The sequence below is a fragment of the Eretmochelys imbricata genome, chromosome 8 (assembly GCF_965152235.1).
Source record: "Eretmochelys imbricata isolate rEreImb1 chromosome 8, rEreImb1.hap1, whole genome shotgun sequence".
Taxonomy (NCBI): Eukaryota; Metazoa; Chordata; order Testudines; family Cheloniidae; genus Eretmochelys; species Eretmochelys imbricata.
This window is the reverse complement of record NC_135579.1, coordinates 28478644-28499742: the sequence shown is the minus strand read 5'-3', so window position 1 is coordinate 28499742 and position 21099 is coordinate 28478644. Positions and strand designations below refer to the sequence as shown.

General features: G+C 38.3%; 1 protein-coding gene across 13 annotated transcripts in view; it reads right to left on the bottom strand.

Annotated features, from left to right (window-relative positions):
- TENM2 (teneurin transmembrane protein 2) overlaps window positions 1-21099 on the bottom strand; it is an 806981-nt gene that overhangs the window by 543424 nt on the left and 242458 nt on the right. For 4 of the 13 annotated variants that reach the window (XM_077823695.1, XM_077823696.1, XM_077823699.1 and 1 more), the window contains one exon: window positions 4054-4064. The exons of 8 other annotated variants lie outside the window; for them this stretch is intronic. In XM_077823695.1, the coding sequence (XP_077679821.1) occupies window positions 4054-4064 (11 nt within the window). Of the gene's footprint in view, window positions 1-4053; window positions 4065-8347; window positions 8354-21099 lie in introns of all 13 variants that reach the window. One more of the 13 variants, XM_077823697.1, reaches the window with a different exon arrangement.

Below are 21099 nucleotides of genomic sequence, written 5' to 3'. Positions count from 1 at the left end.
TTTACAGCTCACTTCATCGGATGCTCCTGCTGGTAATAGCTCATCTTAAGTGATCACTCTCCTTACAATGTATATATTTTTTTTTCATGGTCCGTGTGTATATATAAAATCTCCTCACTGTACTTTCCACTTTATGCATCCGATGAAGTGAGCTGTAGCTCACGAAAGCTTATGCTCAAATAAATTGGTTAGTCTCTAAGGTGCCACAAGTACTCCTTTTCTCATCTATAGCATTTGGTGATGCTGTGTTTGATGTTAAGTAATATGTGAATTCTCTGATCATTTGTTTATTAAACAAAACTTTCAAGTTTTTGATTTTCTATGCCATCAGTAAGTTCCCAGACCTGAAGAAGAGCTCTATGTAAACCCCAAAGCTTGTCTCTCTCATCAACAGAAGTTGGTCCAATAAAAAAGATATTACCTCACCCATCTTGTCTCTCAAATTGTTCTGGCATAAGTGGATTCTTAGGGATTTTTTTGCCCATGATTTCCCAGCATCAACAATGAAGATCATTATGTTGTAGTAGCACGTTAATTCATTTAGGAGTACATTAAATTAAGCCTTCAGGATCAACCCTTCATAAGGAAGGTGTGTCACTGCTCCAAACAGGAGCAGCCCTGGGAAGAAATTGTGACTCCCCACATCCTAGAAATAAGGAGAGAAAGTAAGTGATGGCAGCCTTTGAAAGGCTGTAAGTTACTTCTCCCCTTATCCCAAGGCTTCACCCCTCTTTACCCTCTCCTACCTCAGCAGTTCACGGAGTGGGGGTCGGGGGGGGGAGGAATAGCTAGAGAGCAGAGGCCGTGCTCTACCCAAGAAATGGGCCCAAGATTCAAGCTGGCTGAGCAAGAAGCCCCACTTTAATTCTCCTATTCCAAACAAGACAGAAAAGGGCACAATCTAATCTTTATATGCAAAGGAGGCTTCAATTCATAACCCTTTGTATGAATACATTTTAGGTCCCAATCCTCCAGTCAGAACTCCACACTAGTGCATATTTTCCAAATAGGAATAATTTACTGCTAAATAATAGAAATATACAGAGAAGTAAGATTAGTAACAGCTCTATGTGTATTCTTCTTTGGATCTACAGATACCTTCATCTCCATTTAGGGCCCAATTTTGCTTCTACTGAATGGGAATTTTGCAATTGATTTAAATGGAAACAGGACTGGTTCCTTACTTCATAAGGGCAGTTACTAATGGGGTTGACAACTTTCTAATCGCAGGGTGTGTGGGCTCTGGGAGGGAGTTGGAGTACAGCTGGGGTTCAGGGATGGGGCAGAGGGTTGGGGTGTGGGAGGGGGTGACGGGTGTAGGCTCCAGCTGGGCGGCACTTACCTTGGGTGGCTCCTAGGCTCAGGGGCGAGCAGGTGACTCCGCGTGCTGCCCCTGCCTGCAGGCAGCTCCCATTGGCCGCAGTTCCCAGCCAATGAGAGCTGTGGAATCAGCACTCGGGTCAGGGTGCAGAGGGAACGCATGGAGGCCCCCCCCCCGCTGGCCCCTGCGCCTAGGAGCCAGACATGCTGGCTGCTTCTGGGAGCTGTGCCGCTGACCGGACTTTTGGCTTATTAAAACCTCCCAGATCGCTTTTAATAGTCACTGGGATATTGAGGCCAATTCCAGTAGACTCTCAGACAACCCAGGAGGGTTGGTAACCTTAGTTACGAAGCTGAAACTATGAAGCTGAAACTTCTGGTACTGAAATAAGACTATGTCACTTTACCACAAACTGGTAACCAGATTTGAACATTATTCTTAAACTGCTAGCCCAGGGGACACCACCCAAACTTCAAATCTGTATGACAGATTCCATACAGGACTATATAATTCTTCATGTCCATGTTTCCATCTCCCTTGAGTGTTTCTCTAAGCATTATATTTTTGCTTTTATAGATGAAAATGAAAATACTATGTGGTTTATTAACATCAGATTCCTTATAATTACATTTAGGGTAAGAGTCTGATGTTTGTCAATGGGAAATGCAGCTCTTTGGCATCAGAAATAAAATGTTGTTGTTGTTTTTTTTTCTGGCACATGTAAAACATTGAAGTAATCTGAGCTTGGTTTAATTTTAGAACAAAGTCATCTTTTCAATCCACAATACATAATTTGTATTGCAGTAGTGCCTAAGAGACCCAGTCAAGGACCCAGTCATTGTGCAAGGTACTGTACAAACACAAATCAATAAGGTGGTTCATGCCCCAAAGAGTTTACAAATAAAAACTTTAATTTTAAACTCAAATGCCACAATAGACTAGAGTTTTCTGTAGACTGCTAGCAGCCAGTTCCACAAAGGAGCATAGTTTCAACAAAGTTCTGACTCCCATTACATCAAGGATCAAGGTTATGATTGGGACACACAAAATGATTACTCAATCCATATAATGTGGGTGAAATTCTTTATTACTGCAGTCCTCAAAATAGGGTCATGTGGTGAACAGGCCTTGAGAGGAGCCTCTGCATGGAGCTGAATTTCACCCAGCATGAGTAGAAAAAAATTTAAAATCATGGATCATGGCACAATTTGCAACCATCCAGCATGGGGTTTGAAAAGAGAGGTTTTTAATATTCTGAGACAAGTGAATGCCTGTAAGAATCTGAGCAGCTGCATTCTGTATACTCTACATCCTATAACAGTACAGTTTAGAAGCTGACAATTGTAGAGTTGCTAGTCTAGCCATGAAATAATAAAGGCTTTTACCAAAATTTACACATTGTTGTGAGCAGAAGCCTTAGTCCAGATATATTTTGAAGTGATAAAAAGGCACCTACCTAGCAATCCTGAGATGCTTATCGATCAATAAATCACAGGTCAATGCAACCCAAAGACACTCAACACTCAAGCATAGTGTAACATGAGCATTATACAAAAGAAATTACACAGAAGAGCCTGACTCAGCAGAACAACTCTGTAATTTGGATTTATTTTCATAAAACAATATGACACCCATGTCTTGATCTGATGTAGACAGCAAGTGATGGTGATATGAAAGAAAGAAACCAAATAGGTGTGTCATCTACAAAACCTAACAAAATCCAGTGGGGCCTGAGACATATACTGAAGACAAATAAAGACTGCAATGTGTCATAGGAAAATGAAACCATATCGGATTTGAACCATCCCACCACTGACCACTGAGAATGAAATAGCTTGACCCATTCCGTTAACAAAGGATCAGAGCAGCATTAACCATGTGAAGTGCTGCTGAAACATCCAAAGCGTAACACAGAGTACTCATGAATTGGTTTCCATTAATAAATCATTAAGCGCTTCAAAAGTGCCATCTCTCTGCAGGGTCACATTCCTTTGCTTCACTCTCCTGTTCCTCACTTGCACTTCTATGTGCAAGACTCTGGACCTGCACAATGCAGGATCAAGCTACGTGTAATTACCCTGTGATGGTTGCCATGCATACTCACTTTCATTGACATAAAGTTTTGAGGAAAGCCAGGCAATTGTCATATTCCATTTCCCTATTATTTCTGAAGATAAAAATGAGAGACCATTGCTGCACTATGCTTATTGACTTCAATCGGTTTTGGAAAATATCCATATTAATAAAGTAGTGGTATTAGCATTTTTACTGGAGTTCAATTTTAACTAATTGTTCTCCTAAGGCATAGAGCAAAATGATGCAACTGTGACATTTGAGCTAAGAAACAACATTGATATTTGAAATCAAGTAATCCATGCCAATTAGTGTGAAATTCAAACAAACAAACACAACATACTTTTTTTCTTACTCTAACATAGTTATCTAGATCCTGGCAGCTGAAACCAAGTGGCTATCAAGCAATTTAAGGGGACCGAGTTACAGGAGTCAGCTTCTTTAACAGGATGAGTAGTCTCCTATTAGCTGGTTATGCCAAAACAGCAGCTTGCAATAATCAGATAACACAACCTTAGGTAATTGTAAGTTAGATTCATAGGTGCTGGAACTAGCGGTGTTGCTGCACCCCCTGCCCTGAAATGGTTTTCATGCTATACAGGGGTTACAGTTTGGTTCAATGGCTCCCAGCACCCCTACTATTCAAATTGTTGCAGTACCCCTGATTAGACTGCAAGCTCTTCAGTACAGAGACCATTTCTTTCTATGTGTTTGTGGAGAACTTAGCACAGTGGGGTCCTGACCTGATCTTGTGGGCACTGCCACAATACCCATAAATAAGTGAATATAGGAAGGAAGGAGAGGTCTAAGCAGAGTACTAGTTTGCCAGGAGGCCTGGAGGTGTAGCCCTTGCTACAACAGTCACTCAACACATAACCTCTGATAAGTCACATGGGCTTCTTTTTATATTTTAAAGGAAGGCAAATATAACTTACCTACCCTGCAGACAATATTACTCTATTTCTCTGCATGCTGAACAAGTGACTTTCCCACGTGCAAGTTTTAAAACCCATGTGTGCAGCCTCCCCAATTCCTACTTCCTTCCGTTCTTACCATAATGCCTCTTTCAGGCAGTCTACCTCTTTGTTCAATCATTCCTTCTGCCCTCCCTGTTGACCCTCTCGCCTTTCTCATTCATTATCACCTCTTCTATACCACGCAGTGTCCGCCTTTCTATCTCTGCCTCCTAACACTTCCTCTCTCCATCCCACACACCATGTCCCTCATTTTCCATGAGGGAGAGTGAGAGTAGGAGAAACAGAGGGGGAGAGAAAGGGAGGGAAAGTTCTAGAGCTCCTCCCTCACCAGACCTGCAGCACCCATGGAAAGGCAAATCCTTGAGTTCCTTTCCCCCAGCCCTGAAGTAGTGGCCTGGAAGGAGACGAGGAAGGGGGAAGCCCTTGAGTCCCTTTCCTTACAAAGCCAAATGGTACCAGTAGCAACTGGGGGAATCTTAGATCTCAGTGCCCAGACTGCCACTTGTGTGGCAAACACCTACCTGTTTGCAATGCCTGATAGCATTGGCCACAGAGAAACAGCTTATGGAGGATCCCAGCACACAGGGGTGTGGTAAGGCATAAGGAGTTAATATTTCCAGAATACTTTGAAGCTGAAGTGTTAAATTTAGAATTACTCTATTTTGCCTTTGCACATTTTGTTATTAGACACGTGGGAATATAATTATATAGTAATATGTGACCAACAAGTCCTATGAGCATCACTAATTGTGTTTCAAAAGACCCATCTTTTCCCATTTCTCTCTCACCAATTTCTTTTATTTGGGCATAAGAATTTAGTCAATCACACAGCAGAAGGAGCAGTTGTAGCTACAGGTGACACTGTGGTGCATCAAACCCAGATGGTTTGATCCATTACTAGACCTGAGGAAAAACAAGTTATGAACTTTCCAGCCTTTGTAATGCTTTCTTACTTCCAATTAAGGAAAATGGTTACACCTTTCCGTGCTTCTCTGTGGGAAACTAATTTGTTTTGCAACTAATCTCTCCTGTTTATAATTTTTTTGAAGAAAAAATTTATTAGCTAGAAACATTTTTCATAAATAAAACGTCTGATGCCAACTCAGCCTGACATGCACATCAGCATCAGATAAAGTGCATATTAAAAGTTCCATTGACAACCCTCTCTTTTAAGTGATCTAACAATGTCAGCTTGAAATCTCCCAATTTTGATTCTGTTCTAACATTAGAAGCAATCCCCTCTGGCATTTGGAACTCAGCTGTCAAAGAATCTCCACAAAATACATGGAAATATTATACCAGCTTCCTATGCAGTTGTTGCAGTCAGTATGTTGGCCGTATCCTCTACTGGGAAGTGCCAACAGCCTCTACACACAGCATCCTCTTTCTGAGCTAATGCACCCTCAATCAAATCCCTCCTCAAGGTGTGCTTCTGCTGCGAAGCCTGCAAGAAATTAACTAGCTAATAACTGCAAGGTAGAAGGGCAGTTGTGGGTTTGTTTATGCAAAAAGACAGACCAACAGACAAAAATAAAATGTGCAACTAGCTCTGCCTCTTCCCCCACCCTCTGTTTTTTCTCTTTCAGACTGTTACATTCTTTGGGGCAAGTATGATACCTTCCTATGAATCTCAAAAACGATTAGTACGTTATGGGTGCCACTGCAATATAAATAAATAATAATATAATAATGATCTTGACTGAAGAGGTATTTTAATACAGCTCTTGGCATAATGATAGTAATTGAAAATCCTTCTGCACTGCAGCCTATTTTGAACATGTTTACATACCAACGTATTCATTTCTCCTCTGTTTACAAAATGGAGATAACTAAGGAAATCTCAAGTTCTTTTTATTTTTATTTTGAGGTGCTTAAAGAAACTCTCTTGGCATTTAAAAAAAAGAAACCTAATGAAACCATGCAGAGTGATAAGGGACTCAGAGTTACAAGTATTAAAAGAGATGAATTGCATTAACCCCTGCCCTTCCCCATTATAGTCACTGCCCACTGGAAACAACAACAGAATTACTAAAATCCCACACTCTCTAATGGGATGGTAATAGGATTCAGAGGCCATTAGGGTAAAGACAATCCATATTTTACAGTTTAATAAGCTCTTGCTGAAGATGCTGCATCCCTCTTCAAAGCTCAACCATTGCCAATTTTACATTAACAAATCCACAACCATAATTGGGATCACAAAATGCATCCAAATCAATAGTGTGTTGGGGAGGGTGTGTGTGTGAGAGTGTGAAAGAGAGAGAGAGAGAATTAAATAATTTAATGGAGACAATTTATTATTTTATAGTCATATTGATCATTAGAGTCATTTCAGAATACTTTCGATATGAAGGATGCCCTGGTTACTGCAGTATGGATATAATTCTTTGAGTGAGTTGATATTTTTCATAAGACAAGCACTTTTGTCTTTCTATTATCTAAAAATACCATTTCTCTTGTTAAGAAGAAATACAGTAACCAACTATTCTTATCTCAGTAGAAGACATGATGGCACAGATAATGTTGGATTTACATGTGTATACTCTGAACATGCGGATAGGAGCACACAACTCTTCATTTTTAATATTTCTTCTGATACAATTAAAAAGGTGAAACTAAAAATGACTTTTGAAAATTGATGATTTTTTAAAACCAGTATGAGATATTTGCAGTTAAATTCTGCCCTCAAATGCATGAACCCAGTTCTCAGTGAGGTCAACAAGAGCCTTGTATGCCTATATCTAAAACAAAATGTAGTCTACTGCAGTTAAATTACAATCATTTGTTGGCTGGCTGCTCATAAATATATAAATATGGCCACGTCAACTCTAAGTAAGCAAAACAATGTACTTGAGATTAAAAAAAATCCTTCAGTGTATAGCACCCAAAGTGAGACAATCCTATGCTTGATTCATTGATATTGCTACTTTACATGGTTTACCAGAACATTTGCCAGTACTTCCTAACAATTGTATTTAAAGTAATGGGGCTTCACCTGCTCACATCTCAGTGATCAGGGCTCTTATGCATTAATTCTGGTCTCATACGTGCATGGGTGTTGATGGGAGTTGTGCCTGTAAATCATATTCTGCACTTGAGACAGCTTCTTTTCTTCATCCGTAAAACAACCATAGAAGCGGAATGCAGACCTCCCAAGACACGTGACTCTCAAAGCGTTAACTGTCCAGTGAATCCTTCTCTTAAGAACGGTGGCAGTGTGAATAAGGAAAGGAGATTGGCCAGGATTTCTGGCAGAGGACTGAGATCTGCTCCCTGTCCTCATCTCACACACAGGTGCTTCCTGTGGCTGGGATTCTGCCAACTCCCTGAACAATCTCTGGAAGACACAGCAGAGAGGAGTTACTAATACCCATGGAAGCAGTGACTAACCATGAAAGTTTGTTTGCAAGATTCACTGTACAGGGACAAAAAGAGCAGAGACACAAACCAAGCAGGGAAGAGAAGTAGCTATGCAATGTGGATGAGAGAATATTCTATCTAGCCACCTTTCCCTTCGATATAACCTCCCCAACCTTCTTCTGTAGGATTGTATGTATGTGCAAATCTAATTGGCATTCAGATGTTCCAAACATGTAGTTCATAGAATATCAGGATTGGAAGGGACCTCAGGAGGTCATCTAGTCCAACCCCTTGCTCAAAGCAGGACTAATCCCCAATTTTTGCCTCAAATCTCTAAATGCCCCCCTCATTTAGAACTCACAACCCTGGGTTTAGCGGGCCAATGCTCAAACCACTGAGCTATCCCTCCCCCCAAAATTTGTTGATCTGGTCCAGATTCTACCCTGAGATGTACATGGAGAACTCCAATGTACTTCAGTGAGAACACAGGAACATAAAAGCTGCTATGCTGGGTCAGACCAAAGGTCCATCTAGCCCACTATCCTGTCTCCGGCAGTGGTCAGTTCCAGAGCTCCAGGGATAGTGTACAGAACAGAGTAATTTGGGAGTGATCCACCCCTGTCTTCCCCTCACTTCTTTCAGCAATCAGAGGTTTAGGGTTGCCCAAAGCATGGGGTTGCATCTCTAACCATCTTGGCTAATAGCCCATTGATGGACCTATCCTCCATGAACTTATCTAAGTTTTTGTTATCCAGTTATATTTTTAACAATCATAACATCCCATGGCAGTGAGTGCCACAGGTTAACTGTGTGTTGTATGAAGAAGTAATTCCTCTTGTCTTGCACACATTTATCCGATATGGCTATGTCAGATTTTGCCAAACATATACAGAACAGTGAATGTATTTGCAATGCAGGAAGTATTCATTGTGACTATCTCCATCTTAGTCTTTTTATAGCATAGAGAAAATAAGGACTTAATCCCATGAGATGCTGATCACACTCAAATTTTGTTGATGTCACAGAGTTGATGGCACTCAGCATCTCCAAAGAGTGTTCAGCACTTTGCAGGACTGAGCCCTACCTGCAGAGCTCTAGTTTTGTTAGACCAGCCCCATCGAAAGCTGTTAGTCCTACATCATCTGCAGTAAGTGATCCATAAGCAAAAAATGACAGTTTAAAATTTTGATTTTCTAAACTACTTTGGAAAGAAGTCAGAATAATATCTTTAGCAATTAGATTTCTAGCAAGAAAAATGCTAAGCAAACTATTTTGACAGTTGAGCTCTTCAGCCTTCTAGATTAGACTTGTAGTTTTCAAAGGACAGCCCCAGGGCATCCTAACAAAAATAACTAAAAACCTAGTAAAATGGAAAGGGGCAACTTGTCTAAGTCCAAACACAAGAGCTACACAATAGCAACATCTTATCCCACAACATACAACAAATGGGAAACAAAAAAGGTCTCAAGTATCACAGATGGATGACAAACTAAAAGGGGGAGGGGAGAGGAAGAGAAAAAAAAAGTGAAGAGAAAAAAAACAGTGAATTACTTCTAAAGGTTTGCCCAAATTTACAAACATGTCTGTAATAATAATAAATAAATAATACCACCACCACTACAGTTCTATTGATATAACTCTACTTTTTCCAAAATAAGAGCATCAATACATAATTATAATTGTATAATTACACCTATTATTATGCTGTGAAATTTCCCATGTAGACATGCAAGGCACTACTTTATAGCACCGTTTATCAATCAATATTTAACTTTATGTTTCCATGCTATTGATGTATCCTGAACAGTTTCACTGAGTATTATTTATTCTATAAAGAAACAAAAACTTGTAAAAGACTCCCTCATAGTGGAGGAGGAGGAAATGTAATGCCTATGAAAACAAACGACTAAACAGCACTGTTGCAAGTAAAGCACAGCGCAGGTTAAGTGCAGGCAGGTATTGACTAAGTTTACCTTCAAAGTTCAAACACTGTAGAACTTGTGACAACTCTGTATTTTCTTTCAATATTTTTGAAGAAAAAGTAATACTATCATAGCAAAAGTAGGAGTGCTCTTCCATATGCAAAGAGCCTCTTTGGCAGAATACCGAATGAGATTTTGAGCCAACAGCCACTGAAGACTGATCACTTGACTGCTGAGCAACAGAAATGATATACAGGGCAAATATGCCCCACAAGTGGTCTTGCATAAAGTCCATCTTGTGCATCAAGCATATGACGTTTGAATTGTTGCTGTACTAATAGAATGCCACCAAGTTCCACAAAGCTGATTTCCCCAATTTTCTTATAATGAACTTTGGCTTTATTCACCTTTTTTCCTACGTAGGCCTGCTTAATAAGAACGCAACTCCCAAATGAGATAAGGTGTGCTATGGTATTCCAACGGACCAAATAGAACCACAGAGCAAGGAACCTGTAGGTGTTCCAGCCTGAGTCAAATTTATTTAAACATTTATTCCTTCTTCTCAAACCATCATATATTTTCTCTGCTGAGCAGAATTTCAGTTGAAAAAAAAGTAAATTTTCTTGCAATGCAAAAGTCAGCATCCAAATCAGAACTTCTATAAATCCTACTTTCTCTTGTTTGAATTTGAATGCAAAACTTCTCTTGCAGCTCCATATTCATGTAACCTAAACTTGAACTGCAACTGTCTAGCCATTCCACTTGTTGACCTCTTTTGGGTAGGGAATTACAATTGTGTTGAATTGTGTCATGCTTTTAAGATATGGACAAAATTTTCACTAGGGACACCAAACTCATTTCCACTTGTGACACAAATTGTAATTTGAACCAACTCCTTCAGAGATGAAAGCCTTGAGCCACTGGATTGCTAACCCTCTCAGAGGAAATTTAACTTAATATAATGAAACCAAACCAATAATCATAACAGGTAAAAAAAAAAAAAACTTTTGAAAGTAGAGAAAAAGTCTGTCAAAAACAGGGTTTTTCCCCACAAAAAGGAAAATATGAATGACAGCTCCATCCACCCTCAAACCACCAGAGATTTGTGTCATTTAGAATATTCAATCTTAGCAGAAGGTGAACAAGGTTAAAACAATTTATGAAGAATGGGTGAGGATGAATGGATAAATATGAAAAGAAATTACATTGTCTGCATTGTGTTCCTGCTTTGCTTAGTATTCAGACATGTCACAAAAGCCTATTTTGATTTTTATTCCAGTCATTCTGAACACCATCTTAGAAAAAGGTGGTAAGGAGATACACTATTATGAACTATTATACAATAATTATAGCTTGGGTTTCTGTCAAGGTTCTCGCCACATAAATGAACGTTTATCAGGAATTTGCCTAAAATAAATAGATTAAACTAATTTCCCCAACAAGACAGACATGATTCTCTTTCATTTGGGTCTTTGTTAACTGTGACTAATTATTTCACTTTGAAATTTCATTAACAGAATATTTATCTTTTCTCATTGGTGACAACTGATATACTCAAAAAAAAAAAAAGGAGTACTTGTGGCACCTTAGAGACTAACAAATTTACTTGAGCATAAGTTTTCGTGAGCTACAGCTCACTTCATTGGATGCATTCAGTGGAAAACTAACAAATTTATTTGAGCATAAGCTTTCGTGAGCTACAGCTCACTTCATCGGATGCACTGATATACTGTGTTTCCAGGTCTCGATATTAGAGAGCTGAACATTTGCCCATTCCTTACATTCTACTGACCTCTAGAGACTATATGTGTATATGTATGTGTGTGTGTATACATCTATACATTTATTTGTGTGTGCACATTTTAGTGCTAGACCTAGATATCACTACATGCTATAATAAATCTGTGTAAACACACAGACATCCTGCATGAGTTACTTAGCCCATTTTGCATTAAGTTTAGAATGGTTTTATTTCTTGTGTGTATTTACTATATGCATAGAATCTTTCACCAGATATGTTTAAGCCTGTTTCCCCTCAATTCCCCTGCCCAAATATCACAGATAGTTTAATTTTCAGCCTCATGAAGAGGATTTAGCTTTATATGTGACTCTGGATACAAACACTATAATATATCACATTTCTAAGAATCAAAACCTGTTCATTTCATGAGGAAGGTAAAGTTCTAATTCTCGTTACGTTACCAGATCACACTTGAATGCATAAAGAGGGGGAGAAATGCCACCCACAACTTGGAGTCAACACTTTTTAGAAATGGTAACATCTTGTGGCAGCTTGCTTGCCTCTGTTGCGCTGCCTAGACAGAATGTGTATAAAAGCCTATTTTGAGCTTGACATCTAGTCCAAAGAGAAAGGGACAAGGTAAAGAGCTCAACTTTATCAAATAAAGCCTATTCAAAATAGACATTAATCCAATAATAAAGGGGAACGTACAGGGCTGTAAGAATTACTGCTTTTCTTTCATGCCTGTGTTAACACCAAAAGGGTTACCATTAATCGAAACCTGATAATACAGGTTGGTCATATATAAATAATCAAAATGGTATTACAAATAAATAAATGATTACGCGTTCATCCTGTTAAATGCACATTTTTTTCCATGCAGAATAAATAGCGTTAAGGCACGCAGATGAAATCCTACAGCATTGCACTGAAAATTTACTCATTAATGTTTGTTTCCAATACTGGTAACATGCCACAAAAATGCCATTCGTAGGATCCTTTCATATCACATTATTCCATGGTATGAAATAGGCATAAAGATATTTTGGTGTGAACAATCAGAAAAAGTGATCTACCATAGGTTTTGGTTTCTAATAGGTTACTTTGCATTAGGTTATTACAGAATTTTACATCATACTACACATCATAATACATGATGTAAATTTTACATGATCTGGGTACAGTTGTGAGCTGCAGTTCTAGTAAGAGTTTTAGTAAGTACCGTACAAGCAAACCATAGAAATGGAACTTTATGGCATTGCGGCTCTTCACAAATTATACATAAAGGATTAAAAAACCGTGTTAACTACAATGTATTTTATACAATGGCTAGAATTGGACCTAATTCCAGTGTATTAGATGAAAGGATGGTATGAGTTACATAAAAGCATTCAGTCCAAGCTTCCCAGATACTCTATGCACTGTATATAGTAACATATTTCCAGTATACATTAGAGCTATGCATAACCAATTTCTGTTCCAAATAAACACAGAAAGATAAACACCCAGAAATTTATAAATTTGTTAGTCCCTAAGGTGCCACAAGTCCTCCTTTTCTTTTTGCGGATACAGACTAACACGGCTGCTACTCTGAAACTAATCACAATAATACTCCCTGTAATTTGCTTCTATGAAAGCAGTCATGTATGGTAAGTGATGTCTATAATGTTTGATAGTGTCAGGTGTGACTGCCAAGAGTGGGACCCCATCTTTGAAGGTATTACAGTAGTGAGCAGATGAAAGCATTGGACAAGTAAATGGGAAGAATTAAATTAATGCATGCAGGAGAGGAAACAGTTTGTATTTTCATCCTTCTCTCAAGTGATATGGGGTAGTCTACATACATGTACACTAGTTAAAACTTTCTGTAATTTATGTATCTTATACATTACACGTGTGTGTGTGTGTATTTATACATACACACACACACACACACACACACACACACACACACAGACAACTGCACAATCACTCAGACTAGGTATCAACTATCGTTGACAGGTGTGGCATTAGACTAATGACAGCCATAGACTGTCTACACTGTAACTGTTTTAAGCTTTTTATAGTGTATTCAGAAATAGAATCCCACTAACAAAGTAATGTTATTTTTGCTGTAGACATCTGTGAAAATCTACAGAATTCTTTAGTAAAATCTATCAGCTTCCCACATAAAGCAGCAATTGTTCAGGGTGGGCTGATTTTTTTTCCTTATGAGTTTGAGATCACAGAAAAATACAAAGAAGAAAGTTTATTCCTTAGTGCTATAGTATGTAATCAGCTTTTAAGCAGAATTCCCTATTGTTTTCAACAGAGAATTCTCTTAAATTATGAGACGTTACAGCCATTTAAAGTGAATTCTGTACCATTTCAGGGAACTGACATATACGAAATAAAACAAAATAAGAAAGACAAGTACATGACAACTGAGTTTGCAACCCACTCTTGTGGCATGCACAGATATAATGGCATGCATTTTAAAAGAGATATGAACAAAAGTGCCTGTGCACTTTTGCACATGCCCAGTTTAGATGCACATTTCTTCCATTGCACACATCCAAACTTAGTTTGTGCAGATTGAGGGATCTGCAAGTCTGAATTGGACATGCACAAAAATGCATACAAAAATTTGGGTCAATGTTTGCAGCGTTCTGATGGTTCCGAAACTACTGGCATGCGACACAGGATGAGGATTTCATTTATGTAATGTCAAACTAAAAACCATGAATACATTTCATTTAAGATTAATGAGTACTCTGTGTGTATGTGTGTGTGTGTTTAAACACACTAAAGAAACAAAAGGAACAAAAAGCGTAGTCTGAAGAAAAAACAGTGGCTATGTTAAATGTGTCCATTTAAGAAAAATGTCATACAAAAATATCTCAGATAAAGGGAATTGTTCAGCCTGCATCTGTGAAAAGCAAAGTACATTCACCAAAGCTAAAACAAAATAATAGGCAATCCCTGAATACACTTGATTTACAGTGTTAATTACAAAATATGCAAAATGTAAAGATCTGCCACACATCTCTCTATCTATACACTTCTTGCTCACATAAGCAGAAGTACAAAATACTAGCACAGAAAATGACTGGGTATTAAATCAAACCGTCCTACAATACATTTTGTATTAAATTCAACATATTGGAGATCTTCATGCAAAGGAATCTCATCCCAAGTCTCCACCCTTACCCAGACTAATCTTTTCAGCTAACAGAACAACAGCCGTGTTAGTCTGTATTCGCAAAAAGAAAAGGAGTACTTGTGGCACCTTAGAGACTAACCAATTTATTTGAGCATAAGCTTTCGTGAGCATAAGCTCACGAAAGCTTATGCTCAAATAAACTGGTTAGTCTCTAAGGTGTCACAAGTACTCCTTTTCTTTTCAGCTAAGGCACTGTGATATACAACATAAGTGCATGGCAACACTCTACTATTACCCAGGCAAAAATTTTTGTGTGTACTGCAAAAACCTATCTTATGTTTTTAAAAATGCATTACTGTTTTGAATTTGAAATCTGTTAGTTGATTATCATCTCCAAAAATAAATATTCCCACAGATAGAGGTCAGTGGTTGCCTGAAATTGCATCAGTTAATGTCTGTATAGTAGAATCCACTGCTCCTCTGGGACTGCTTTGTCATTTTATCAGAGTGATTACTAACATAGTAGTTTCAGCATAGGACACCACAGCTTTCAGTGCTCAAATTTGCTACCAGGTATCCTATTTCTACTTATTTTATTCTGTGCATTGCCTTTTGAAATGTAGCTCATAATTTCTCTTTTTAATTACCTTTTCTATTCTGAGGGCAATGCTATTATTTTTCAAACTTATATAATGATAGACCCTTACTAGCAAGCCATTAAATCCTTTAGATTGTTTTACACATTGCTCTGTTAAGCGGTTAATATTCACTAGGAAATCAGCCTCAGAGCACTGAAATTAGTTTAGAGGTTGCATGCTTTTAATTTCTTAATATTTCATTACATATTAGCAACTGATGCACATTTTTATAATGTGTTTGATCATTACTCTTAAGGGTATGCTTTCTCAGCTCTTCTGAGAAAATCTGCATTCTAAATAGCAATGTTCAGTAAACTCATTTTTTTTGTTTATTTTAAATAGCAAACAGACCTATCACGTATCCAACACAATTGGAATAATACCACTATATGCATCTTCAGTTTTAAAAGCACCCTGTGGAATGGTATACTAATGTAATGATCTTATATAATTAATCAATCAGCAACCTGCATAAATACTATCAGCATTGTTTGCGTTTTTTCTTTGCTTTTTGAACCCCGCTGCATTTCTATTTCTCTATAAAAATGATCTTTACTTTGCTCTCCAGCAACATCTACTGGAACATCAGTAAAATGCTGCTATTTATATTAATCATGCAGTTAACGTTTAATAGGGCAGAGTAAGCATCTGCCAAAATGAGAGATAAATGACGTGCAATTCAGTTTTAAACAGAGTTACTACTACTGGCTTAAGCTGCCAGAGTTGCACCAAGCCTTTGACCTCTCAGATCTGCTGTCTCATAAGGATGTATAATAACTGACTAAATGATATGTAAAGTTAACCTATTATCAAGGCTTAGCTTTTATGTTATTAACATCATTAAGACAGCATGAAGGCATCCTTTTAAAACACTACATAAGGAATAGTCAGATTCTTTCAAGTTTGAGATACAAAAAAATCACTCCCCTCCTTTTTAACTTAGAAATTATAAGCATAGCAGAGGTTGATCGGACATGCAGTTATGCAGGTTTGAAGTGAGAAGTAGCTTTAGTTGAAAGAATTTAAGTGAAATTTTTGGAAAAAAGATACTGCTATGGTCGTGGCCCTTGCAAAGTTTTAAACTACATTAAGTTGAATAAAATTTCACATGTGAATCAAGGAATATCCCTGACAAATCCCTAAGAAAGTTTTTGATATTTTGCCTCATTTGGAGTTTCCTACAATCTGCTACGGGGTCTAGTGCACACCTTCAAATATGGGGCGATTTGCATGGATATCTCCCACTGAAATTAAGGAAATAATGCATATGAATCCCTGTACGTTGATGAAAGGGAGACTAGAACTCCCTGGGGATTCGATCCCATTCATAGATACATGGTGGCTTGTTGCTGCCTATCTTGTAAAATCAGTTATGTGAATGTAAGCCCAAAGCGTCACCGCTGATTTTTACAAAATATATGGTGATGGGCACCCGTGTATTATAGCATTAGTGTAAACTTGCATAAAGACAAATAACTTGTCTATCAAATTTATTAATTTCCTTCTGCATTGTGCCTATTTATAGGTCAACAATGCTACAATCTAGCTGTCAAATACGGTTTACTTCACAGTAACTTATAAAGTTATCTTTTTATATCTCTCTTTCCAGTGGCAGATTAATTTACTAATATACTTTTACAAATAGTTAACCCTGACAATTGCATGCTGTTTGCTTTTTTTAAATCACTAATAAAGATCTGACTATCAAGAGAGGTTAATGGAATCTTTGCATTACCATGGAGAGAAAAAGAATAATCCTGCGGTTTATAGAATACTATCCCTCTTATTCAAAAGTCTTAGGTCATGCACACTGACAATGATTATAAAATGCAGGAGCATAGGATTCCAAAAAATTAATGAGGAATTGAAACAAAGATCCCAATAGCTAAACATTTTAGTCGTCATAAATGGAGAAAGCTTAGGTAACATATAAATTCCTATTTTTACATAATTTAATTGTGAAATTACTTTTTGTCTTTAAATCCCTTTCAACCACCACACTAGTTACGCAACCTAAGGCATGTTTCTGAAAACTAGGGACAATAAGGTTTATAATTTTATTTCAGACACACAGCTTAAAGTTCAGACCTTTTGACTATAATTAGTCCATCTCAATAACTGTTATACGGAAACCCCTTTACAGTAATCCAGGTGTACTTGTGAACAGCACTTCCAGAGTTAACTCCATTTGACAATTGACAAATTCATCATTCTAATTTGGGGATTGCTTTACTAAACACGGGTGCAGTTTATGAGTTTCAGTTCCATATTTCATTCAGGATGGTACTTAATCTCTATTAACAGAACATAAACATGAACTAGGTTTTACAATATGTCTAAAGGGGCATAGCTATTCTTCTGACGAAACGTCAGGCAAACAAATCACTATCACCGCAACAAACTCCACTCTAGATTTTACTCTAAACCTCAAATAATTATAATTAATTGTGTGTGTTCAGTTGTTAGAAACAAATTGCAGAATTTCAGGTGCCTGCAAGATTGAAAGACTAAGAGCTGGAATTAGACACTGAACAGCACATTGAGATTTCCCCTTAAAACACTGAATTCAGCCTTATGCAAAGTCCTGCTTGCATAAAAGCTGCATTTTCTATTTCCAGTCTCCCATGCACTGAAATAAAACAGAAGGACAAACATTCAGTGTAAATGCAGCTTCTACACAAATCCATTTGCAATTGAATTTACAGCATGTTCCAATACATCACAATTATTACAGGTACTTTGCATCTTGAATGAAAGGAAGCCGATACAAGATCCCTGCTGCTCTTTGCTGCAGATGCTTTCCTCAGTTACAAAATGATGAAAATCTACCGATTTGACTAAGCCACTCTGTAAAACACTCAGATTCAGACACTTCTTACCTGCCTCAGTTGAAGGCTTCCTTCCCTTGTTAGCAGTATGAAGCATCTCTAGCCTTCCCAGTCCTCACCACCAGCCTCAAATTGCACAGCTAAGTCCCTTTTTTGCAAGAAAATGCTTATTGAAAGTGATTAGTTTGTGTTGTCCCTTTTAAGTCCCTCCTGCAAGAAGGAGCAGGGGAGCGATGTGACGCCACCTTTTAATCTTTTGCAAGAGTGAAAAGGCAGAAAAGGAGCGCTCGATCAAACTGAGCTTCACACATGACTAAAACTCGCCTGAGAGGCTGCAAGCTCTGGCTAAAGCACCACTAGGCGTGAGTGTAAGAACAGAGAAGAGGGGAGAGTCAATGAAATGTGACAACGTATGTGCATCAAAGGCAGGAAAAGAGAACAATAAGAGAGAGAATGAGAAAGCAATGAGAGAGAATATGAGGGAGAATAAGCATAAAGAAAAGATTGGGGAGTTTTCAAGCAAAGATTCTCAGAATAAAGCCAAAGTGTCTGGCAGCTTCTGTTTTTATCTCAGTGAGCATGACATACTGCCTCTCTCATTTAGCTACACATTCTTGTCTCTTCCTGGTTTGAAAACTGAGATAATCACAATGTGTGCCTGGTTTTTTGCCTGACTGGCATACGCTTGTGCAATATACCTGTGATTTTTTTCTTCTTCTTCCAGGGATGCATTATGTGCAAATTAGTTCACATATTCATTTGGACAGACAAAAAATGTGAGTTGCTAATTTCTACAACAATTTACAATATAGTTTAACTGGCAGATGGAACTCTGCTTATAACAGCTGACAAACTACCATTGGTAAACACAAGAATTAATACTTAATGTTGATAATTGAGTTTTACACAGTAACAAAAAAAATATTAGCACTGCTGAACTTGTGTGTCAAAGAGCAGGTATTACAGATATTTTCTCTCCATTCACGCTGTTATTTTTACATCAAGTTAGAAGGTGGTAGGAGCGGAGGGAATCTGATCTAGGACTAATGGTATCAAACAAATCAGTCAGACATTAGATCAGGTTTAGAACTTGGAAATATGATTAGGGATCAATTTTTAATTTCAGATTTGATTATTAACTTTTCTTCTAATTAGAAGTCCATGAGCAACATTCTCATATAAAGTAGGATTAGATTTCATGTAGTATGGGCTTTTAATACCCTTTTAAACATATTGTTAGAGCCTCTTATTTGATATACTTCATTTATGCCTTCTTCAACATAAGGACAGGACCAAATCGGGCCGACGGGCAACTAGTCAACTGGCCAGTGGACATGTTCCCTGCATGCAGAGTGGATATTAGGTCATAGGAGAACTATACTGTTGCACAGAGAGGCAGGATTGAGGGGGCAATGGAAAAGTAAACAAATCCTGTCCCTGCTACAGCTGCCTCCCTGTGTCTCACTCAGCGTTTAGTAAGCATCCTAATTCTATTGAGAATAGGGAGGATGGGGCCAATGGACTGGGATTTAGGATATCTGGGTCCAGTTCCCAGCTATGTAACAGACTTTTGTGTAACCTTGGGTTTATCACATAGAGCCAGATATTTAAAGGTATTAGGGGCCTAAATGCAATTGATTTCAATGGGAGTTTAGTGGACAAATACCTGTGAAAATCTGGCCCTTAGTCTCCCCACACTTCAGCTTCTCCATCTAAATTATTTCTTGACCCCACAGAAGGGGTTATGCAGATGAATTAATTGATGTATATGAGGGGCTAATAAGCAATGCTGATAGGGGCCATATAAATACCCAGTGTTGACCAATCTCATGATTTCAGTGTGAGTTTTACAAAGTTTGGTGTTTCTCTTACAGCTCTGGCTCCTGGAGTCCAATGACTACATGAGAATCTCAGATTTAATAATAATACAGTTCCTGGCCCCAACGATTGAAGAGGAAAGGTTGAAAACATGAACTCTAGTGGTTCGCAAACTTGCAAGATAGAGAATCCAAATTTATTTTTAACTCTCCCATGCTTTGTAAGTCAATCTAATGGTGTTTAATGCTAGAGTTTGGCAATACCAGGTACCTAAAATAGAGAGATAATGAAGACAGATTCACTCCACTGCCTCTTGAACAGCTACCATCCCATATTTGCAACTCCAGCATATGGAATGCACTGTGGGCAAAAACATATATATTATATGGCCTGCAGGGCAATTCTGTTGACTTCTCTTCCTGAATCTAGGCCTGTGAGCCTAGCCCAACCCAGCACATTGGTGCTCCCTCTGGTGGCCTACCAGAAACATTTCCCTGTGTTCTACAAGATTGTAGAGAAGCTATCTAGGAAATGGCTGCTCTTCATGCTTCTTGGTACTTTTTTTGTTTCCCTCTCTGCCCCCAGGAGTGACTCCTTTTCTAGCATCAATTCCCCACATCTGCTGGAAGATGCAACTGGGTAAGAGGCTGTGGGAGTATTTGTGTGTGTGTGTTATGGATGAGTGACTGACTGTACTGGTGTGTGTGGGGGGGGGTAAACTTGCAGGGAAGAGTGGCTTTTGTGAGTTGATGCATAGGTGGCTGTAGCTGAGTGTGGGACTGGCTGAGTAGATCTACTTCGAGGAAAGGAGGAGGAGAAAAAGAGGAGGGTCATAACTGTACGTGGTACTGTGCATGATTTTCTGTAAATTGTGACAGAAAATAACTAAGTTCTTATCAAAAGAGCTCACAGTCTAAAGGCACCGATACAGACTAATCTCTCTCAGATCTCTAATCTATGTTAGAAATGAAGAATGTTAAGGAGGGAGAGATTCTCTGCCTGGGGTGTTTATTTCCCACTTTCACTTCTCTCAAACTCTACTGCTATGTTAATGAACTGACCCAGTTTGTTATTGCTGTTGTATCCATATTGGTGCCACGATATGAGAGATACCTTGTCCCTGTCAAGGAAGGCTTTTATCCTTCGATCAGAATGAGCATTTTGTATGGATCTTGGAATACACCAGGTTGCACTAAATGGGAGATATTTAAAAAAAAAAAAATCAGAAGAAAATATTCCTGGCTTTATTTACCCATTAACTCTTCACTCACAAACCTCT